Genomic DNA, 18,396 nt, shown 5'->3' with positions numbered 1-18,396 from the left:
AACTCGGGGAGGTTGACTGTGTGGGACCCAATGTGATCCATGTCGGACATCCACCCCACCAATCAGATGTGTCCTTTCATGTTGGGTAATGGTCTTAAAAATTAGGTCAGTCCATACTTTGGTGGGCCACACCACAAACATTAGTTGAGAGTGTATACCCACCCATTGAAACCTTTGTGATTGTTTATATTGAGATGTGGTTCAGACAACCAGCTCATCCATTGTGTGTCCCACTTGGACGGGTTATCATACCAAGCTTTCTGATTGTACAAGTACTACACCAAAATCCCTATTTAGGAACGGTTGAAAACCGTTCTTAAACCATTTAGGAACGGTTTTTTGGTGTGGTGAAGTGAGCCCATTTAAAGCAGAGATGACTAGGCCTCTCTACATGTCAGGTTCGGGTCGTTTTGCCTGACCGTGAGCTTGAAATTGGTTAGGCCTGACTAGACTGGACCCAATCTAGCCCAAAATTGATAAAATCCATTTTCTCACTTGAATCTCTTGCTGTATCCATTAATCAAGTGGGCCATACATGCACAAAGAAATAGATACTTGGGAGAAATGAAAGCGCAATGGTTTACAAGAAGAATGGGTTGTTCAACTAAATTTTAGAGTTGCATATTTGTAAGATAGAACACGGACTTGTGAAGTTGGGTCATGCCATGTGGGCTAAAATGACATAAACCCAAGCCTGACCCAGTAAATGTAGGTCAAAGCCTGTCCTAAAGACAGATCCGACTCAGCCCCGCAGGCTACCCGGCCCATTTCAGCCCAAGAATGGGATCGTGATGCAAACATTAGAACCTTCCTGATGTAGAGCGGGTCGCGGACAGTTACATGGCCAAGATGGATCAGAAAAGGCCCGGTCGACGACATAAGTGATCCAGACCATCGAACCTTAAATCGGGCGTATCTTGCAATCCGGAATGAGTTATCTGACGTAAAATATATGATTTTGGGGTAGAACGAGCTACTTTAGCCAACCAACCCCGCTATACCGGGTTGCGCAGCCCGGAATTGCGAAAAACCCCTGGATCGGTGGTCGTTTCCCTGTTTTAATTTCGTTTTTACTATAAATAGTAAGTTTTAGTTTGATTATAACTCTTCATCCGTCGGGCTTTAGGAGTTGCGCCCAACGTGAAAAGAGCTTAGAATAATTAGGAGAACGGGTTGGTGAAGTCAAATAGGACACTTACTATTTTTGGCCGAAAACCTTGCGCACTAGTAGACATCACGACCGTCTATAAATAGTAAGTTTACTATTTATAGTAAGTCGCGGATTCTAAGAGTTTGAGTTGTAGTTAGATTCTAATTTCTTTCCCATTGCTTGGTACCCCTATTTAAAGGGTTGTCAACTCGTTTTTATGGAAGGAATTAATCAATTTCGAATTTATTAGAATTTATTTCTATTTTCTACTTTCTTTCCTCGTGCTTTCTTTCCTCGTGAGGAGTCCAGAGAAGCTCCGTGGATTCGGAGTAGTTATCCTCATCACGTTCATCCCTGCGTCAATTGGTATCGGAGCAAGGATTCCCTTTGGGCCGATGACAAACAACGAAGGTATGAATCAAAATCCTGTGGACGGTGATTCAGGGATTCGTTATCTTTCGGAAAGAATGGAAGCTTTCCACCGGGAGAGTCAGTTGACCATGCAAGGGCTGCAGGCAACTCTCGACCGTCTTGCGGATGCGCTACTTCCGCCCCGAGCCCTAGGCGGTGCTCCACCACCCATGGTGGCTCCACCACCCATGGTTGCTGTACGACACAATCCGATTTTCGTAGGGCACTACCAGTGGCAAACCGTAGGGCTACACCAGATGATTCAAGTTCTAGCGACGAGGACCTTAATGAGGGTTTTGCTCGACGACCAATCCATGGAGGTGATTATCTAGATCGTGCTGAAAGAGACTATCGAGGTAAGGCTGAACTTCCTAGTTTTAACGGTTTATTACGTATAGAAGATTTTCTCGATTGGCTAGCCGAAGTAGAGAGATATTTTGATTACATGGACGTGCCAGATCATAAAAGGGTAAAATTGGTAGCGTTTAAATTAAAATCTGGTGCTTCTGCATGGTAGGAACAATTACAACTCTCACGAGCCCGCCAGAACAAGGCACCCATCTCATCATGGCCACGGATGAGACGTCTTCTTCGATCACGATTTCTCCCCAGTGATTATGAGCAGATATTATTCCAGCAATATCAAAATTGCAGATAAAGAAATCGAACAGTCACAGATTACACCGAAGAATTTCAACGGCTGGCTACACGAAACAATCTGTCAGAATCTGAGTCACAGAAGGTGACACGATTTATAGGTGGGTTGCGACCGACAATTTAGGACCGAGTTCAGATGTACCAAGTCAAGACTGTGGATGAAGCAATTCAATTAGCGGGTAGGGCAGAAACACAACTTGCAAGAGCTCCTGCTCGTCCATATCCTTCAAATCGACCCCCCATGACGGGTCCCACGCAGGATCCAGTGCTGCCACGAGGAAAAGATCCAGTACCTCAACTTCCTACAACCGCAAACCGTGATACGGGGAGCGGCTCATCCAGACCTCAACGTGCAGCACCCACAACAGCAGGTCCGAGTAGGATTCCAAATCCTTATACTCGGCCAAGGTCGAACAATTGTTACCGCTGTGGCCAACCAGGCCACTTATCAAACACTTGTCCTCAACGTCCCGCAGCGCACTTGACTATAAACGAAGGGGGAACTGAAGATGAGGCTGCAGAAGAATACCATCACTTTGATGAACATGAACAAGCCACTGAAGAAATAGCAGGTGGCGATGAAGTGACGGGCGAGGATCGTGGCGAATTTCTAGTTGTGAGGCGATTACTGTATGCCCCACGAAAGGAATTACATCCACAGCGACACAACATATTTCGTACTCGGTGCACCGTCAACGGAAAGGTCTGTGATGTGATCATAGACAGTGGTAGTAGCGAAAATATCGTCTCAAGAGTAATGGTGGACAAGTTGCGGCTACCAATGATGAAACATCCTTCCCCATACTCTATTGGCTGGATAAAAAAGGTGAATGAGACCAAGGTAACTGAACAATGCACTATCTCGTTTTCAATTGGCAAAAATTATAAGGATCAAATACTTTGTGACGTGGTCGATATAGAAGCTTGTCATATGTTACTCGGTCGACCCTGGCAGTCGGACCGTGATGTGACCCATCGGGGACGAGATAATGTCTACGTATTCGTCAAGGATAGTCGAAAAATAATCCTTGCCCCTATGACACCAGAGAACCACCCTGAAGCCTCTAAAGTGGAGGGGAGTTCTCTCTTGACCATTCGGGATTTCATGGAGGAATCTAAGGAAACTGGCGAGGTATACGCCGTAGTAGTGAAGGGCGAGGAAGAGGAACCCTCAAACATCCCTCCAAGTTTAAGACTGTTGCTAAACGAATTCAAAGAAGTCTGGCCTGAGGATTTACCTGATGGATTGCCCCCCATGAGAGACATCCAACATCACATAGACCTCGTCCATGGGGCTAGCCTACCTAATCGCCCTCATTATCGGATGAGTCCGAAGGAGTGCGAGATACTTCAGGGGCAAGTGGAGGAATTGATCCGTAAGGGTCTCTTGAGAGAGAGCATGAGCCCATGTGCTGTACCAGCATTATTAACGAAGCTGGCGCATGTGTGTCGACAGCCGAGCAATCAACAAATTTACCATCAAATATCGGTTTCCAATACCACGGTTGGACGACATGCTCGATATGTTAGAAGGGGCCAAGGTGTTCTCTAAACTAGATCTAAGGAGCGGGTACCATCAGATTCGTATTCGATCCGGTGATGAGTGGAAAACGACATTCAAGACCAAGGAAGAGTTGTATGAGTGGCTGGTCATGCCCTTCGGCCTATCGAACGCACTAAGCACTTTTATGCGTTTAATGAATCAAGTTCTAAAACCGTTCACTGGCCGATTTGTGTTAGTATATTTTGATGACATATTGATATATAGCCAGGATGAGGCGGAGCACAGGAAACATCTCATGTAAGACCCGTGTCCTAGTCCGTACCGTTCCGTTGGCTTCCGCAGTCCTTTCGGTCAAATTCCGGCAACCCTCGACCCGTATCCGACGTTTGCGGGTGATCCTAAACCGAGTCCCACATACTGGAGTCGGTTCGAACCGAAACTTATACTATTACGATCGCGTTGTCGTCGCGGTTCCGATGCCGTATCTTGCACGCTGATGCGGTACCCATGCCAAGAGATGTAAGCCTGCGTTCAGTCAGAGGAAAACACCGCGCGTCGCAATCTCCAAGAGAATCTCTACCCTAAACATCACATCAATCCATTAATGAAAGTAAGTACACAACCTTACCTACCCATCCCTTTTTCACCAATAAGGAATGACACCCATTCCTCTTTCCACCCAAAAGTCAATAAAAGACCATCACCCATCACTCACCATCCCTCTCATCCCATCATTCCACCTCACCACTTCTTTCCCTCCCATTTTCTCTCTCATCATTCCAAGAAACTCCCATGGGAGCAACCCTCGTCCAAGCAAAAACTCCATGAGAGGCTTTGTGTGGCCCACTTCCTATCTCTCATCCCCACCCTCCAAAAACAATCTCAACCGCAAAAGTTTGTCCTTTGGAGCTCTAGATCACGTTGGCGGAAGAAGGAATAGGAGATCAAAGGTGGGTGCTTCTCTCTCTCTCTCTCTCTCTTTCATTTTTGTGTGATGTGTGGCCCACTCGGATGGACCCCACCTTGATGTATGCCTTAACCAAACCATCCAAGTCATGTGGATCATACCCTTTGGTGATGGGAAAACATAAGCATCAAATTGATCCAAGTCAAGTGGGCCACGTCGACGTGGGACCCACCAGCTGTGGTCCCCACACGTGGGACCCATCCTGATGAAATGGATAGTCCAGCGTCCAGGGAACGCTGGATGTGGCCTGAAGCTTGAACAGGCAGCCACTGCAATTAAAAAAAAAAAAAAAAACTAAAATTAAAGTTGTTATTACTTTAGCCTTTTTTTGAGTGGGCCACTCATGCAGGCACCACCTAAATGTATTGATCAAATCCACACCGTCCATCCCATCCCCTAGATCATTTTATGCGTTAAGACAAAAAATGAAGCCAATCTGATCCCCTGGCGGGCCATAACATGGAAAACAGTGAGTTTCACCGTTAAAAAATTTACTCTGACCTTTCTACACACCGAAACATATCAATATTGGGCTCGTCTGGCTTGTCTTGAGCCATAGGAGCCAGTGAATGGAGTGGATTCACCTGATGTGAGCCCCACCTGAGAAATCCTTAGAAAAAAAAAAAAAAAAGCAAACAAGGCAGCGCCTGCTGCTGCTGCTGCCAATAGTCAAAGGACGCCAGGACGTCCTGCTCCACTGACGCTGGGACGTGGGTCCCAGCCATGGCCCCACCATGATGTATGTAGAACATCAACACCTTGCATTTCATGGGCCCCCCTCAGGGCAGCTGGCCAACTCAAAAATCAGCCATATATGGTGTTCAGGTGGCCCACATCAAAGGAAACAGTGTTGATTGAACGTTTGCCATTGAAACCTCATTTGGGCGTCCAGCAATTTTGGATTATGTCAAATTTATTTTTTCATTTTCATCCAGGTCCGGGTGACCCTACCAACAGATTAGATGGAAAACAGACATTATTGTGGGCCCCGCGTGGGACCCACCAATCGTATGTGCCCTGTACCAAGCCGTCCGTCCAGCAGAGCTGGGACGGCAGGCCACCTTGATGCATGTATTCCTGTCCAGCCGTCCATTTTGGACGCTGGACGTTGCGGCTCTCCTTGATGATAATTATTATTATTATTATTATTATTATTATAATAAAATATAGCAAATAATATTATGTTATACTCCATTACATCTGGTGGGACCCACTGGTAGGACAGATTGGCTGGCGCAATTGCTGGTGTGGGACGTCAGTAAATTCCTTGGACACTACCATGATATATATGATATTCCACACCATCCATTGTTTAATAGTGGACACCACCACTGATATATTTGTTTCATCCACACCGTCCAGACTGTCTGGACGGTGCTGGACAACGTTTGGAAGGTGGTGTGTGGACCACCACACTGCATGTGTTTCATCCACGCCGTCTAATCCAGGTGACGTGGACCCCACCTTGAGTTATGTGTTCAGTTGTCCATCTGGACGATTCATTCGGTGGACCCATCTTTGATTTTCTTTTATACAAGCCATCCATCTGTTTTGCCAGCATGAGACCACCACGGTGTATTTATTTCATCCACACCGTCCAGATTTTACTGGACAGCACTATGCAGTGTTTGGCAGGGCCGATTTACATAGACAATGTTTGGGTGGTGCTAATTTACTTGGGAAATGTTTGGACAGTGCTGATCGCATTGGTGAACCATGTACTCCTATAATTGTGTACCGTAATACACCTGATACACCTATAATTATTGAAATGAATTTTGGTGCAGTCTAAACTCACTTGAGGCCCATTGTTGCGGCCTATCTATGAGGCCCATCATGATATACTTATGGCCCATGCGCGGGCCCATCTGTTTATATTTTGACACATGTGACAGAGCCCACTTGCCCTGTATTTTGAGGCCCATATGATAGGCCCACCTGCCTTGTATTTAAGACCCATATGATAGGGCCCACCTTTGACACATGTGACAGAGCCCACTTGCCCTGTATTTTGAGGCCCATATGATAGGCCCACCTGCCTTGTATTTAAGACCCATATGATAGGGCCCACCTGCTTGAATCGGAGGCCCAGTAGTGCGGCCCATTGATGCAACCCACTTGATGTGTAATAGGCCCATATCGTGCGGCCCATTGTGAAATGTATTAGGTCCGTTGGTGTGGCCCATTTGATGCATATGAAACCTATGTATGGGGCCCACATGTTACGTATTTGAGACTCATGTAAAGGACCCACCTGTTGTGTACATGAGGCACATTAATGCGATCCACTTGATGAATATAAGGCCCATTAGTTCAGCCATTGATGTAGCCCGGTTGATATATATGAGACCCACCGGTGCGGCCCATGTGATGCATATTAGGCCTTTGTATGAGGCCATGGGCCCACTTTATGTTTGGCTCTATGTGGGCCACTGCTTGAGAGTAATGTTAGTTAGATGTCCGCATTGTTGGGCAATGATGGTTGGATGCCCACATTGTGACCTTTCCTTAGGCCTTGTTAGGCCCATTCTCATCATTCTCTTAGTGGGTTAACCCTAATCAGTGGGCCCCATTCACATAAACGGATGGCTCCGTGCTATTGGATTTGATATAACCACGGCCACGGGCCAATCCTTACATTATGGTTGATCGGATGTTCATCAATGGACCCCGCCTTGTTTATGTGCTGATTTATCTTAGCTGATTGCTGAATACTGATCGAGGCTGATTATCGATCGAGACCGATTACCGATTTTGATTATCTTGACCGATTTGTCGATTCTAACTATCGATCGATCTGATTGCCTTGACTGATTTGCTGATTCTGATTATCGATCGATCCCGATTGTCATGACCGAATTGCCAATTCTGATTATCGATTGATCCCGATTGTCGTGATCGATCTGCCGATTCTAATTGTCGATCGATCCCGATTGTCGTGACCGATTTGCCAATTCTAGCGATCGATCGATCTAATTGCCTTGACTGATTTGATTCTGATTATCGATCGATCCTGATTATCATGACCGAATTGCCGATTCTGATTATCGATCGATCTGATTGTCGTGACTGATTTGCTGATTCTGATTGTCGATCGATCCCGATTGTCGTGACCAATTTGCCGATTTTGATTATCGATTGGTCCGATTGTCGTGACTGATTTGTCGATTTTGATTATCGATCGATCCCGATTATCGAGGCCGAGTATCGAGGCCGATTCCGAATGTCGATTTTGATTGTCGAGACCTATATAATGTATATGCGACCCATAGTTAGGGCCCATTGTGATGTATTCATGGCCCATGATGCATGGCCCACTCGATGTGTTCGAGACCCATGTGTAGGGCCCACATGTCATGTATTTAGGGCCCATGAACAGGGCCCGCCTGTTGTGTATATGTGTCCCTTGAGTAAGGCCCACTATGTTGTATATCAGACCTTTGTGTGAGGCCGTGGGTCCATTATATGTTTGGCTCTATGTGGGCCATTCCTTGGGGGCAATGTTGGTTAAATGTCCACATTATTAAGGTTGATTGTCGATACCGATTGTTGATACCGGTTATGAGTATGTGACAAGATAGCATCATGATACATGCCCATATGCATCATCTGCATGTTTGTTATGAGATGTGGTTGATCATTTCATATGTCATTGAGCATGTTATGAGACTCCCTGATAGGCGGAGGTTATCTCACATGAGCACGCGGTGTGCGCAGGATTGATGCACGACTGGATTGTATGACTCATGCATCTCGCATTATGATTACTTTACGCCCTAGCGACATCAGGGTCGTAGCCTCCACAGGCATATCGTGGATGGCCAAATGAGACACCGGAAATGTTTGGTTCTAGCATACGGGCGCCATAGATGTCCCTGGGTGAAAATCCCTAAACCTCCGTGGCCAGGAGACGCCCCAACGTCGAGACCGAGTGGATGCATGAGCGCCCGAGTGCCGAATACCAGGAGGCCGCGTCTCCCACTGTGTCGTGGTCGGTTGGGAGGGTGTGGCCTTACCCGCCCGAGGGTAGGGGCAATACTAGGCCTGAGTTTGACCGGCTCGTGAGTGGGTCCGCTATCGACGTGCCGGATAGGTATTGGCAGACTATTGGCCAAAGCGGATAGTGAGGTTTCTTACGCTCACTTGGGCTGCGCGCTAGGAGAGCGGCGGTGCCATTTGGAGTGTACTAAACCCGGTGATGATCCCGAGATGAACTATACTGATATGTGGATTTAGTGAGTAGGAGTTGCATACTCATTCATGCATTCATTCGTTCACTATCTACTTGGGTTGGTGGTACGCAACTAGTTGTTACGTGTGCTTTCGCAATGGCCAGGATTTCGGTTGGGGCGCGCGACTAACCTGAGATCAGGAGTTTACCACATTGAGTCTGACTATCCAAATTTAGGTATGGGACTGGTTTGGATAGAAGTCCCTTGTGATGGACCCCATAGCTTGCGATACTACGTATTACCATCCCGACTTCACACTCCAGCATGGTCATTCCATTCGCACCGCATATTGCATTACATCCGCGGCATATGACATCTTAGGTTACTGTGCTTCTGCATTTATATGGTCTAGATATGGCTGACATATTTGTGAACACATAAGAAATTATATACCCCATTGCATTTTCGGCATTTGATATTTGGCTCTTTATGACTCCTCGTTTGCATAACCGTTATATATTGCGTATTCTGATATTGATTGGCTCATGGACTTGTTCGTATTTTCGCTTACTCTGTTATCGTATGATCTATGATCTTGTGAATATTTCTGTTTACTGTATAATTCCTGCTCTTGTCAGTATTTCTGCTTACTCAGATAATTCATGATCTTACTAGTATCTTTGCTTATTCCGATATTGTACGATTATGAATTACCAGTATTTTCAGTTTGTATGATAATGGCAGTGTATTGAATACTTGGCACTTACCTTGTGCACACACTTACACCACCCTCTAAGCTTTCCATAAGCTTATGCACGATAGATGCGTGCAGATGATGATAGGTTGCAGCAGTGTTGAGCATGGAGCGTGTAGCAGCCCTCTAGAGCTTGATTTTTTTTTTTTATGTATTTTCCTTCCAGTATTGTATTCAAATGATTATATTAGTGGATATGTGATGATGATGTTGTCTTTGTAATTGGGTATACTTGTGATTATGCTTATTACGAGTTAAATATATATTGGAAAAAAAAAAATCCTCCTTGTAGGATCCCAGGATCGAAATCTGGCATATGGACGCTAGGAGCCAAGAATGGGGTACTACGGAGGCTGTCGGCACCGGATTCGGCAATTGGGATTTCTGTGAATCCGATTTCCGGGTTTGGGGCGTGACATCTTAGGCAGGTGCTACAGGTCCTACAACTTAACAAGTTGTACCTCAACTTGAAGAAGTGTAGTTTTTTAACTGACAGCCTATTGTTTCTAGGATTTGTTGTAACGTCCACAGGCATTCGTGTGGACGATGAAAATGTGCGAGCTATTAGGGAATGGCCGATCCCGACAAACATTCATGAGGTGAGGAGTTTTCATGGGCTGGCGACTTTCTATCGTCGATTTGTGCGAGATTTTAGTACCATAGTCGCGCCTATAACAGATTGCATGAAAAAAGGACCGTTCCAGTGGACCGATAAAGCTGATAAGAGCTTTCATGAGATCAAGCATCGTTTGTCTACAACACCGGTCTTGGTGCTTCCTAATTTCGACAAATTGTTTGAGGTTGAGTGTGATGCTTCATACGTCGGAATTGGAGGAGTATTATCACAAGAAGGCAGGCCGGTAGCCTTCTACAGCGAGAAGCTCAGTGAAGCCCGAAAGAAGTGGTCGACTTATGAGCTTGAGTTGTACGCAGTTGTTCAGGCGCTGCGACATTGGCGGCATTATCTGATTCAAAGAGAGTTTGTTTTGTACACTGACCATCAAGCATTAAAATTTATTAATAGTCAGACTAACGTGAATCGTGTGCATGCTAGATGGGTTGCGTTTTTACAGGAATTCACGTTCGTTCTGAAGCACAAGTCAGGGCAGCAGAACAAGGTGGCTGATGCACTTAGCCGTCGTGCATCACTACTAGTTACAATGAGCAACGAGGTAGTCGGCTTCGACTGTCTCAAGGAGCTGTATGCCGAGGATGAGGACTTCAAAGATTCTTGGATGAAGTGTCAAGAAGGTCACCCCAGTGACCTTCATATACAGGACGATTTTCTCTTCAAAGGGAATCGATTGTGCATCCCCCAAAGTTCTCTGAGGGAGCAAATTATTCAAGAGCTACATGGAGGTGTCCTTGCTGGATACCTGGGACAAGACAAGACGCGAGCTCTTGTGGAAGAGTGGTATTACTGGCCGCAGTTAGTACGCGATGTGGGAAAAGTCGTACAACGTTGTCATGTTTATCAGACCTCCAAGGGGCAATCTCAGAATACGGGCCTCTACACCCCGTTACCTGTGCCTAACGGTCCTTGGGAGGATTTATCAATGGACTTCGTGCTTGGTCTCCCACGAACACAACGCGGCATGGATTCGGTGTTCGTGGTGGTAGATCGTTTCTCAAAGATGGCGCACTTTATCCCATGCAAGAAGACCCTCGATGCAACACACGTGGCGAATTTATTTTTCAGGGAGGTCGTTCGGCTACACGGGGTCCCCAAGACCATTACTTCCGATCGTGACACGAAGTTCATTAGTCACTTTTGGCGGACTTTATGGAATCGATTTGATACACGACTTCAATTCAGCAGTGCTTACCACCCATAGACTGATGGGCAGACCGAAGTTGTGAATCGCACATTGGGAAACCTCCTTCGCTGTATTTTAGGAGAAAAACCGAAGCAGTGGGATTTGTCCTTGTCCCAAGCAGAGTTTGCATTCAACAACATGGTGAATCGCTCGACAGGGAGATCACTGTTCCAGATTATCTACGGACGAGTGCCTCGCCACACACTTGACTTGGTCCCTCTACCCAAGCACCCGGGCACAAGCATTGCAGCAGAACATATGGCAGACAAGATCATGGGCATCCATGCAGAAGTGCAGACCAAGCTACATGCCTCGAACGAGAAGTACAAGGAACAAGCGGACAAGCATCGGCGACAAAAGGTATTCGAGGTGGGCGACCGCGTTATGGTCCATCTGCGCAAAGAGAGATTTCCGACCGGGACGTACAACAAATTGAAAAATAAGAAGATTGGACCCGTCCCAATCATCCGAAAGATCAATGATAACGCTTATATTGTTGATCTTCCAGATGACATGGCAATCTCACAGACTTTCAATGTCGCGGACCTGACCGAGTATCATGAATCAGAGTATGACGAGAACTCGAGGACGAGCTCTTTTGAAGTGGAGGAGACTGATGTAGAGCGGGTCGCGGACAGTTACATGGCCAAGATGGATCAGAAAAGGCCCGGTCGACGACATAAGTGATCCAGACCATCGAACCTTAAATCGGGCGTATCTTGCAATCCGGAATGAGTTATCTGACGTAAAATATATGATTTTGGGGTAGAACGAGCTACTTTAGCCAACCAACCCCACTACGCCGGGTTGCGCAGCCCGGAATTGCAAAAAACCCCTGGATCGGTGGTCGTTTCCCTTTTTAATTTCGTTTTTACTATAAATAGTAAGTGTTGGTTTGATTATAACTCTTCATCCGTCGGGCTTTAGGAGTTGCGCCCAACGTGAAAAGAGCTTAGAATAATTAGGAGAACGGGTTGGTGAAGTCAAATAGGACACTTACTATTTTTGGCCGAAAACCTTGTGCACTAGTAGACATCACGGCCGTCTATAAATAGTAAGTTTACTATTTATAGTAAGTCGCGGATTCTAAGAGTTTGAGTTGTAGTTTGATTCTAATTTCTTTCCCATTGCTTGGTACCCCTATTTAAAGGGTTGTAAACTCGTTTTTATGGAGGGATTAATCAATTTCGAATTTATTAGAATTTATTTCTAATTTCTGCTTTCTTTCCTCGTGGATTCGAGAAGTCTCTGTGAGGAGTCCAGAGAAGCTCCGTGGATTCGGAGTAGTTATCCTCATCACGTTCATCCCTGCGTCACTTCCTGGCCCACAACACGTTTATATGACATCTGAACCTTTGATTAGTTTATCTCCATGGCAATAAAGGGGAAAATCAAACACCTGCCTCATCTTAAACCTTCGTGGGCCCGCCATGATGTATGTGTTCTATCCACACCGTCCAACTATTTTTCCATCATTTTAGGGCTTGAGCCAAAAATGAGGCCTAGCCAAATCTTCGGGTAGCCTACACTATAGGAAACAATGGCAATTCCCTGTTAAAAACTTCTTGAGGCAACAAAAGTTTTGGATCAAGCTGAAATTCAAGTTTCCCATCATCCAGGTATGTGCGACCTAGGTTGGATGGCAAATAAACATCACATAGGCATCTAAGAAAATTTTAATGATGGGCATTCAATCACCACTGTTTTCTTTGACTTGGCCTACTGGAGATTTAGATCCACCTCTAGACATGCATGCGGATGGTGTCCTACCCCACCAGTCTCTAGCCGTGGGAGGGTCTACCATGATGTATTTGTTTATCAATGCCATCCATCTCTATTTTCATATCATTTTTAAGTATGAGTGTAAATATGAGGTAGATTTAACACTTAAGTCGACATTAAGCCCACTAAACGAATGTCTTTTTATTGTTTTGTGTTTAGCGACTTACTAACAAGCGTTGTATAGCTTGTTTGGATAATCGTAGCATTCTAAAGTGAATTAAACGGTGAAACTTTTTGTACATGATGAATTGGGTTTTGATGAATAGATTAAATCTGGGCTCTAGATTAAAATTTGCGGTCTGTTGTTTAAATTTTGGCTCTAGATGAATAGAAAATAAACGTTATGTTGGGCCCTACGAATTTTTCAACAGAGAAATTCATTATCTCCACTGCTATTTGTGGTGTGGTCTAGATGATCGTTGGATATGGTTATTTTTTTTGGGATAATGCTCTAAAATTATCTCTAAAAATTAATGAATGGTGTAGATATAATAGCACTACGGGGCCATGTAACTTTGATCTCATTTAAACCGTTCGTACAACTCGGAGCTCGAGGAGCGTCAGTGCTCGTCTTGGCACGACACAGTACCTACGGGAGCTAGATTTCGTCTGTGGGAATTGCCCTATTAAACCATGATTCACTCCCCATTATCCGGGAGCAGATTGCCTGTGACAAGAGATATCTCTGTGCCTGGAGCGGCGTGGGGACCACAGAGATGTTCGTGACAAATCCACTCCGTCCATATGTTTTGAAAGGTCACAGTAGTAAATTATTATAAAAATCAGGCAGATCCAAAACTCATGTGGGCCACACCAACAAAACAGTGGCAGACGGAACATGCACCGTTGAAATATTCCTAGACCTGACGATGATGTTTATATGCCATTCAAACCGTTCATGGAATTATTACCACTCAGATAAACTGCAGGAACAAATATCTTCCTATCCAAAACATCTCTCACCGTCAGCTTTCAATCCTCACTGTTTCATGTGGTGTGGCCCACATGAGTTTTTTTTATCTGCCTGATTTTTAGAATCCTATGCTACCGTGGTCATTCAAAACCGATGGACGAAGTTGATTTTTCACAGACATCTCTATGGGGCCCACACAGCCCCGGGCACAGAGAGATCTATGTACCCAAGGCACGGGCAATCCTCTCCCCCATTATCCTCGGTGAGGTGACGCTTTTCTCGGAACTAACAAGTAACGTGTGGAGGCCTCTTCACTTTTTGGATGGCCCACATGATGTATGCATGAGATCCTCTCCGTTCATTAGATGTGTAATCCTATGTCTTTTCATAGACCTGAATAAAGATACAATATAAATATCAGCTTGATCTAAAATTTGTGGCCTTAAGGAAATTTCAGCGGTAGATGTTCAATCCCCATTTTTTCCTGCGGTGCGTTCCACTTAAGCTTTGGATCTAACTCAGTTTTGGGATCATGCCCTAAAATGAGCAGGCAAAATGGATAGATGGCATGGATAAAAGACATACATCATGGTCAGGTCCACGGAGCTTTTTTAGCACTTACGTGGCAGTCGAGGGGTCACCAGCCAATCTGAGTTGGGAATGGTGGTGAACTATCACAGGACTCCACCGTATTCTATTAGAACTTTCATAATCAGCCTCTTCCTACATTCATCTCGGACATACAGTCTCTCTGCAGAGGAAGGAAAGGAAAATGGAGGGGGCATCCTTCTTTAAAGTGATGATAGGAGATTTTGAAGAGAAAGTGGTATATTTTCTATATCTTTTTCTTTCTACTCCGTCTATTGTTTTTTTTTCTTTTCATTGCATTCAAATACACATGTATAATGAAAAGGGTCATTTGGGGCCCACCAGTCAAACAGTTTGGATGGTCCCGATTTCATTCGGATGGGCCTGATTACAAGATTTTTGGACCTTCCACTTGCTTGGTAGGATTCAAACTCAGTCCTAACACGCAATCTCAGGAACAAACTGACTCGGCTCACCAGCCATGGTTGTATACAATACTGGTTGAGGTCTCAACCAGCAGGTTTTGGCTTTCAAGTTTGTATAAGTAGGGCCCATTGTTCCCTGATCTAAGCCGTTGACTCAATGGGTCTTCATCCACCAATAATCCCCTCGTCGGTTTAGCAATGGGGCCTTTGATTTCAGGTCCAAATCCCCTCGTACCCTCAGTCAAAATCAGGCCTATGGCTAACACAACCCACGTCCTAAAGCTTGTGGAGCCCACATCAATCTTAGAGGCAGATCCAAAACGTCAGTGGGCCCCACATACGAAATAAAGGGGATTGAACTTATATTAATAGACTTTAATACTGATTTTTTAAATCTCACTTAGACTTCTGCTTTAATATCGTGTTAAATAACCACTTGCTATAAGAGCTCGAGCTATTAGATGATGATGTGTCAATGTATGTCGAGGGACTTTAATGGTTTAGATGGCATTTAAATGTCATTGTCAGCTCCATGAAGGTTTAAACGGTGGATGTTTCCATCTTAAATATTTCATGTGGTGAGGCCCCCATGAGTTTTGGATCTACCTTATTTTTGGACTTACTGGGGTCTTGCAAAATTGATGTACGGAGTGGATTTGTCATAGGAGTCTCTTTGGGCCCCACGTTGCTTCCAGCCACGTTTATTTTCTTTTCTTTTGGTCACCTGTTGAAGGGAGAGTACTTAACGTAATTAGGAGGATTTTTGGTTTTGTTCGAGTTGACTCAGACTCAATCGGATCTGACTCAGTTGCCTCGACCCAAGATCGGACGAGTCAGTCCGAGTTACCACCGAGTCGTAGCTCACCTTTGAACTGTTTTGCTCCTTGCAGCAGATTCCCATGCAATTCGTTCTCGATTCTGGGAGAGAATTATGTAGCATTGACGTGGCGATTCTAAATGGCCCCCGCAGAACCGGTTGGCGAGTCGGATTGAAGGTGGAGGACGGCCGGATGTTTTTCCGACATGGATGGCGGGAATTCATCAAACACCATGATATTCAAGAAGGATATTTTTTGGTTTTCAAATACAATGGGAAATCCCATTTCGATGTTGAAGTGTTCGACAAAAGTGCTTGCCTGAAGAAGTATGATTCATATGATTTGAGAGGAGATCCAATTGAAATTCGTCGTTCCCAGCCATCCAACCCAATGAAGAGAAAGAAATCAAGCAGTGAAAGCTCGAATTTTGAAGTTTTAGTGAGTGAAGATAATCAAGAAATCCAACCTGGTAACTTCCTCTTTACTTGGATACTAGTACGTCGAGTCGAGTCACGACTCGCCTGCATAAGAGGTTATTCAGGGTACGACTCGTTGTTGAATCTGAGTCAACTCAGCGAGTCGTATTGAGTCTTAAAATCTTGTTTGATGCATCAGCAGAGTGTGACAGTTGATATACAGGCACTTGGAAATTGACCTAGAAATTGGTTGGATGGGGTACAAAGTAATTTAATTAAACTGTCCAAATGATGGGTCCCATTTTAAATACATCATGAATACCCAACACTAGTCAGCTAGCCAGTGTCAAAGCTCTGTGGGACCCACCATGATGTATGTGTTTTTTCTACCCTTCGTTTTCTAGGGTATGAGTCCAAAAAAATGAGGCCTTTTTTGTTTTTGGGAGGAGGAGATGGAAGTTTTGGATCAAGCTGATATTTGTGTTTTCCCTTCATTTAGGTCTATGTGACCCAATCAACAGGTTGGATGGAAAATAAACATTACAGTGGGTACTAGGAAGTTTTTAACAGTGGTTGTTCAATCAACACTGTTTTGGTGTGCTTTGGTCCACCTGAGATTTGCATCTAACTCATTTTTGGGCTCAAACGCTAAAATGAGCTGGCAAAATGGATGTACAGCGTGAATAAAACACATACATCATGATGGGGCCCACAAACCTTGGACACTAGCTAGCCGGAACCAAAAATTGCTTGTACTTGCTTATTTGACTATGGGATTGGTGGACATTTATTGGACAGTTAAAGATGGAAAATATCCAATGGTCCAACTCAATACCTAGGTACAAATCCCATGGCTCAGCAGTAACCTTAGACGGATTGAATCCCGGTGTGGGTCTTCAAGACAACACACAGAATGGGAACGGACTAAGAACTGGCAAGACCCAAACCATGTTATTCCAGATATGGGTACTACAAGATCCGATCAGACCCCGACCAAATGACCGCCCTAAACATTTGTTTTGTTGTACATTCATCCAAAATTCAGGTTCTTCCAGTCTTGAAGAATTTCAAGGCAGCCATCATCAATTGCTTCTCTTTCCATCTCAATGGTCTGGATCATTGAACATGAATTCAGATCCAACAGCTATCAAACCCCTCATGTGTGTTTATGTGATTTTTCAGATAAACGGTTGAAAGCAATAAAGGCAGGTATTGAAGGAGAGAGCTCTCACCTCAACCCAAAGCATCCCCATTTCACTGCTGTGATCAAGCGAACTAATCTCATTATGCCCTATATGGTGAGATTTATCTTCTCTCTTTTCTCTTTGGCATGTATATAGTGCCATCTAACCCGTTCACTAGATGTGTATACCCATGTTAGGTCTAGATCCCAAAATTAAGACTGATATATAACTCAGGTGGGCCACACTAGAGGGAACAATGGCAGACATTGGGTAATGGGCTCCAACCATGGAAACTTTCGGAAAGAGTGTGGGTCCACCGTGCTGTGGATATGCCATCTAACCCACTCATCAAGTGAAAAAACCCAGCATGAAGTGCTGCCTCGAAACTCAGACCGTTCTAAAAATCAGTTGGGCCACACCACTTGAAGATGTACGTTTTATGCGTCACTGTACATTGGTGTTCCACTTGAGTTCTAGATCAGGGTGATTCTTGGGATTTATGATGCATGGTCTGGATTCCACACAAACATCACAGTAGATCCAAGACATCTTGAACCTTCCGTACCAAACCATTCATGTGTGATCATTCCTCATCCATACATTGCCTAAAAATAGGACGAACCGTTCATCAGGTGGGCCCACTCTCGAGCATTGATTCACATCATTGGCTGTTGTTGATTTGGATGTCGTGTCCTGCTCAATGAGTGGATCAAACTGATTTTCACATCATGTGGTCCTTGTGGTCTGGCCCATCCATCTCTCTGCGCAGCTCCAATTTCCTACACATGTGGCACTGAAAGACATGGCTGTCACATACATCGCCATCTTTCCCATTAAT

The 18,396-nt window shown here is 44.8% G+C and overlaps 1 protein-coding gene across 1 annotated transcript in view; it reads left to right on the top strand.

Moving 5' to 3' along the window:
- The window catches only part of LOC131218606 (B3 domain-containing protein Os03g0212300-like), an 85,842-nt gene that overhangs the window by 36,787 nt on the left and 30,659 nt on the right, over positions 1 to 18,396 (top strand). Inside the window, exon 2 of the mRNA XM_058213244.1 lies at positions 16,031 to 16,427. Coding sequence (XP_058069227.1) covers positions 16,031 to 16,427 — 397 coding nt within the window. The remainder of the gene's footprint in view (positions 1 to 16,030; positions 16,428 to 18,396) is intronic.

The sequence above is a fragment of the Magnolia sinica genome, chromosome 11 (genome assembly GCF_029962835.1).
Source record: "Magnolia sinica isolate HGM2019 chromosome 11, MsV1, whole genome shotgun sequence".
Classification (NCBI taxonomy): Eukaryota; Viridiplantae; Streptophyta; class Magnoliopsida; order Magnoliales; family Magnoliaceae; genus Magnolia; species Magnolia sinica.
This window is presented reverse-complemented; position numbering and strand designations above follow the sequence as displayed.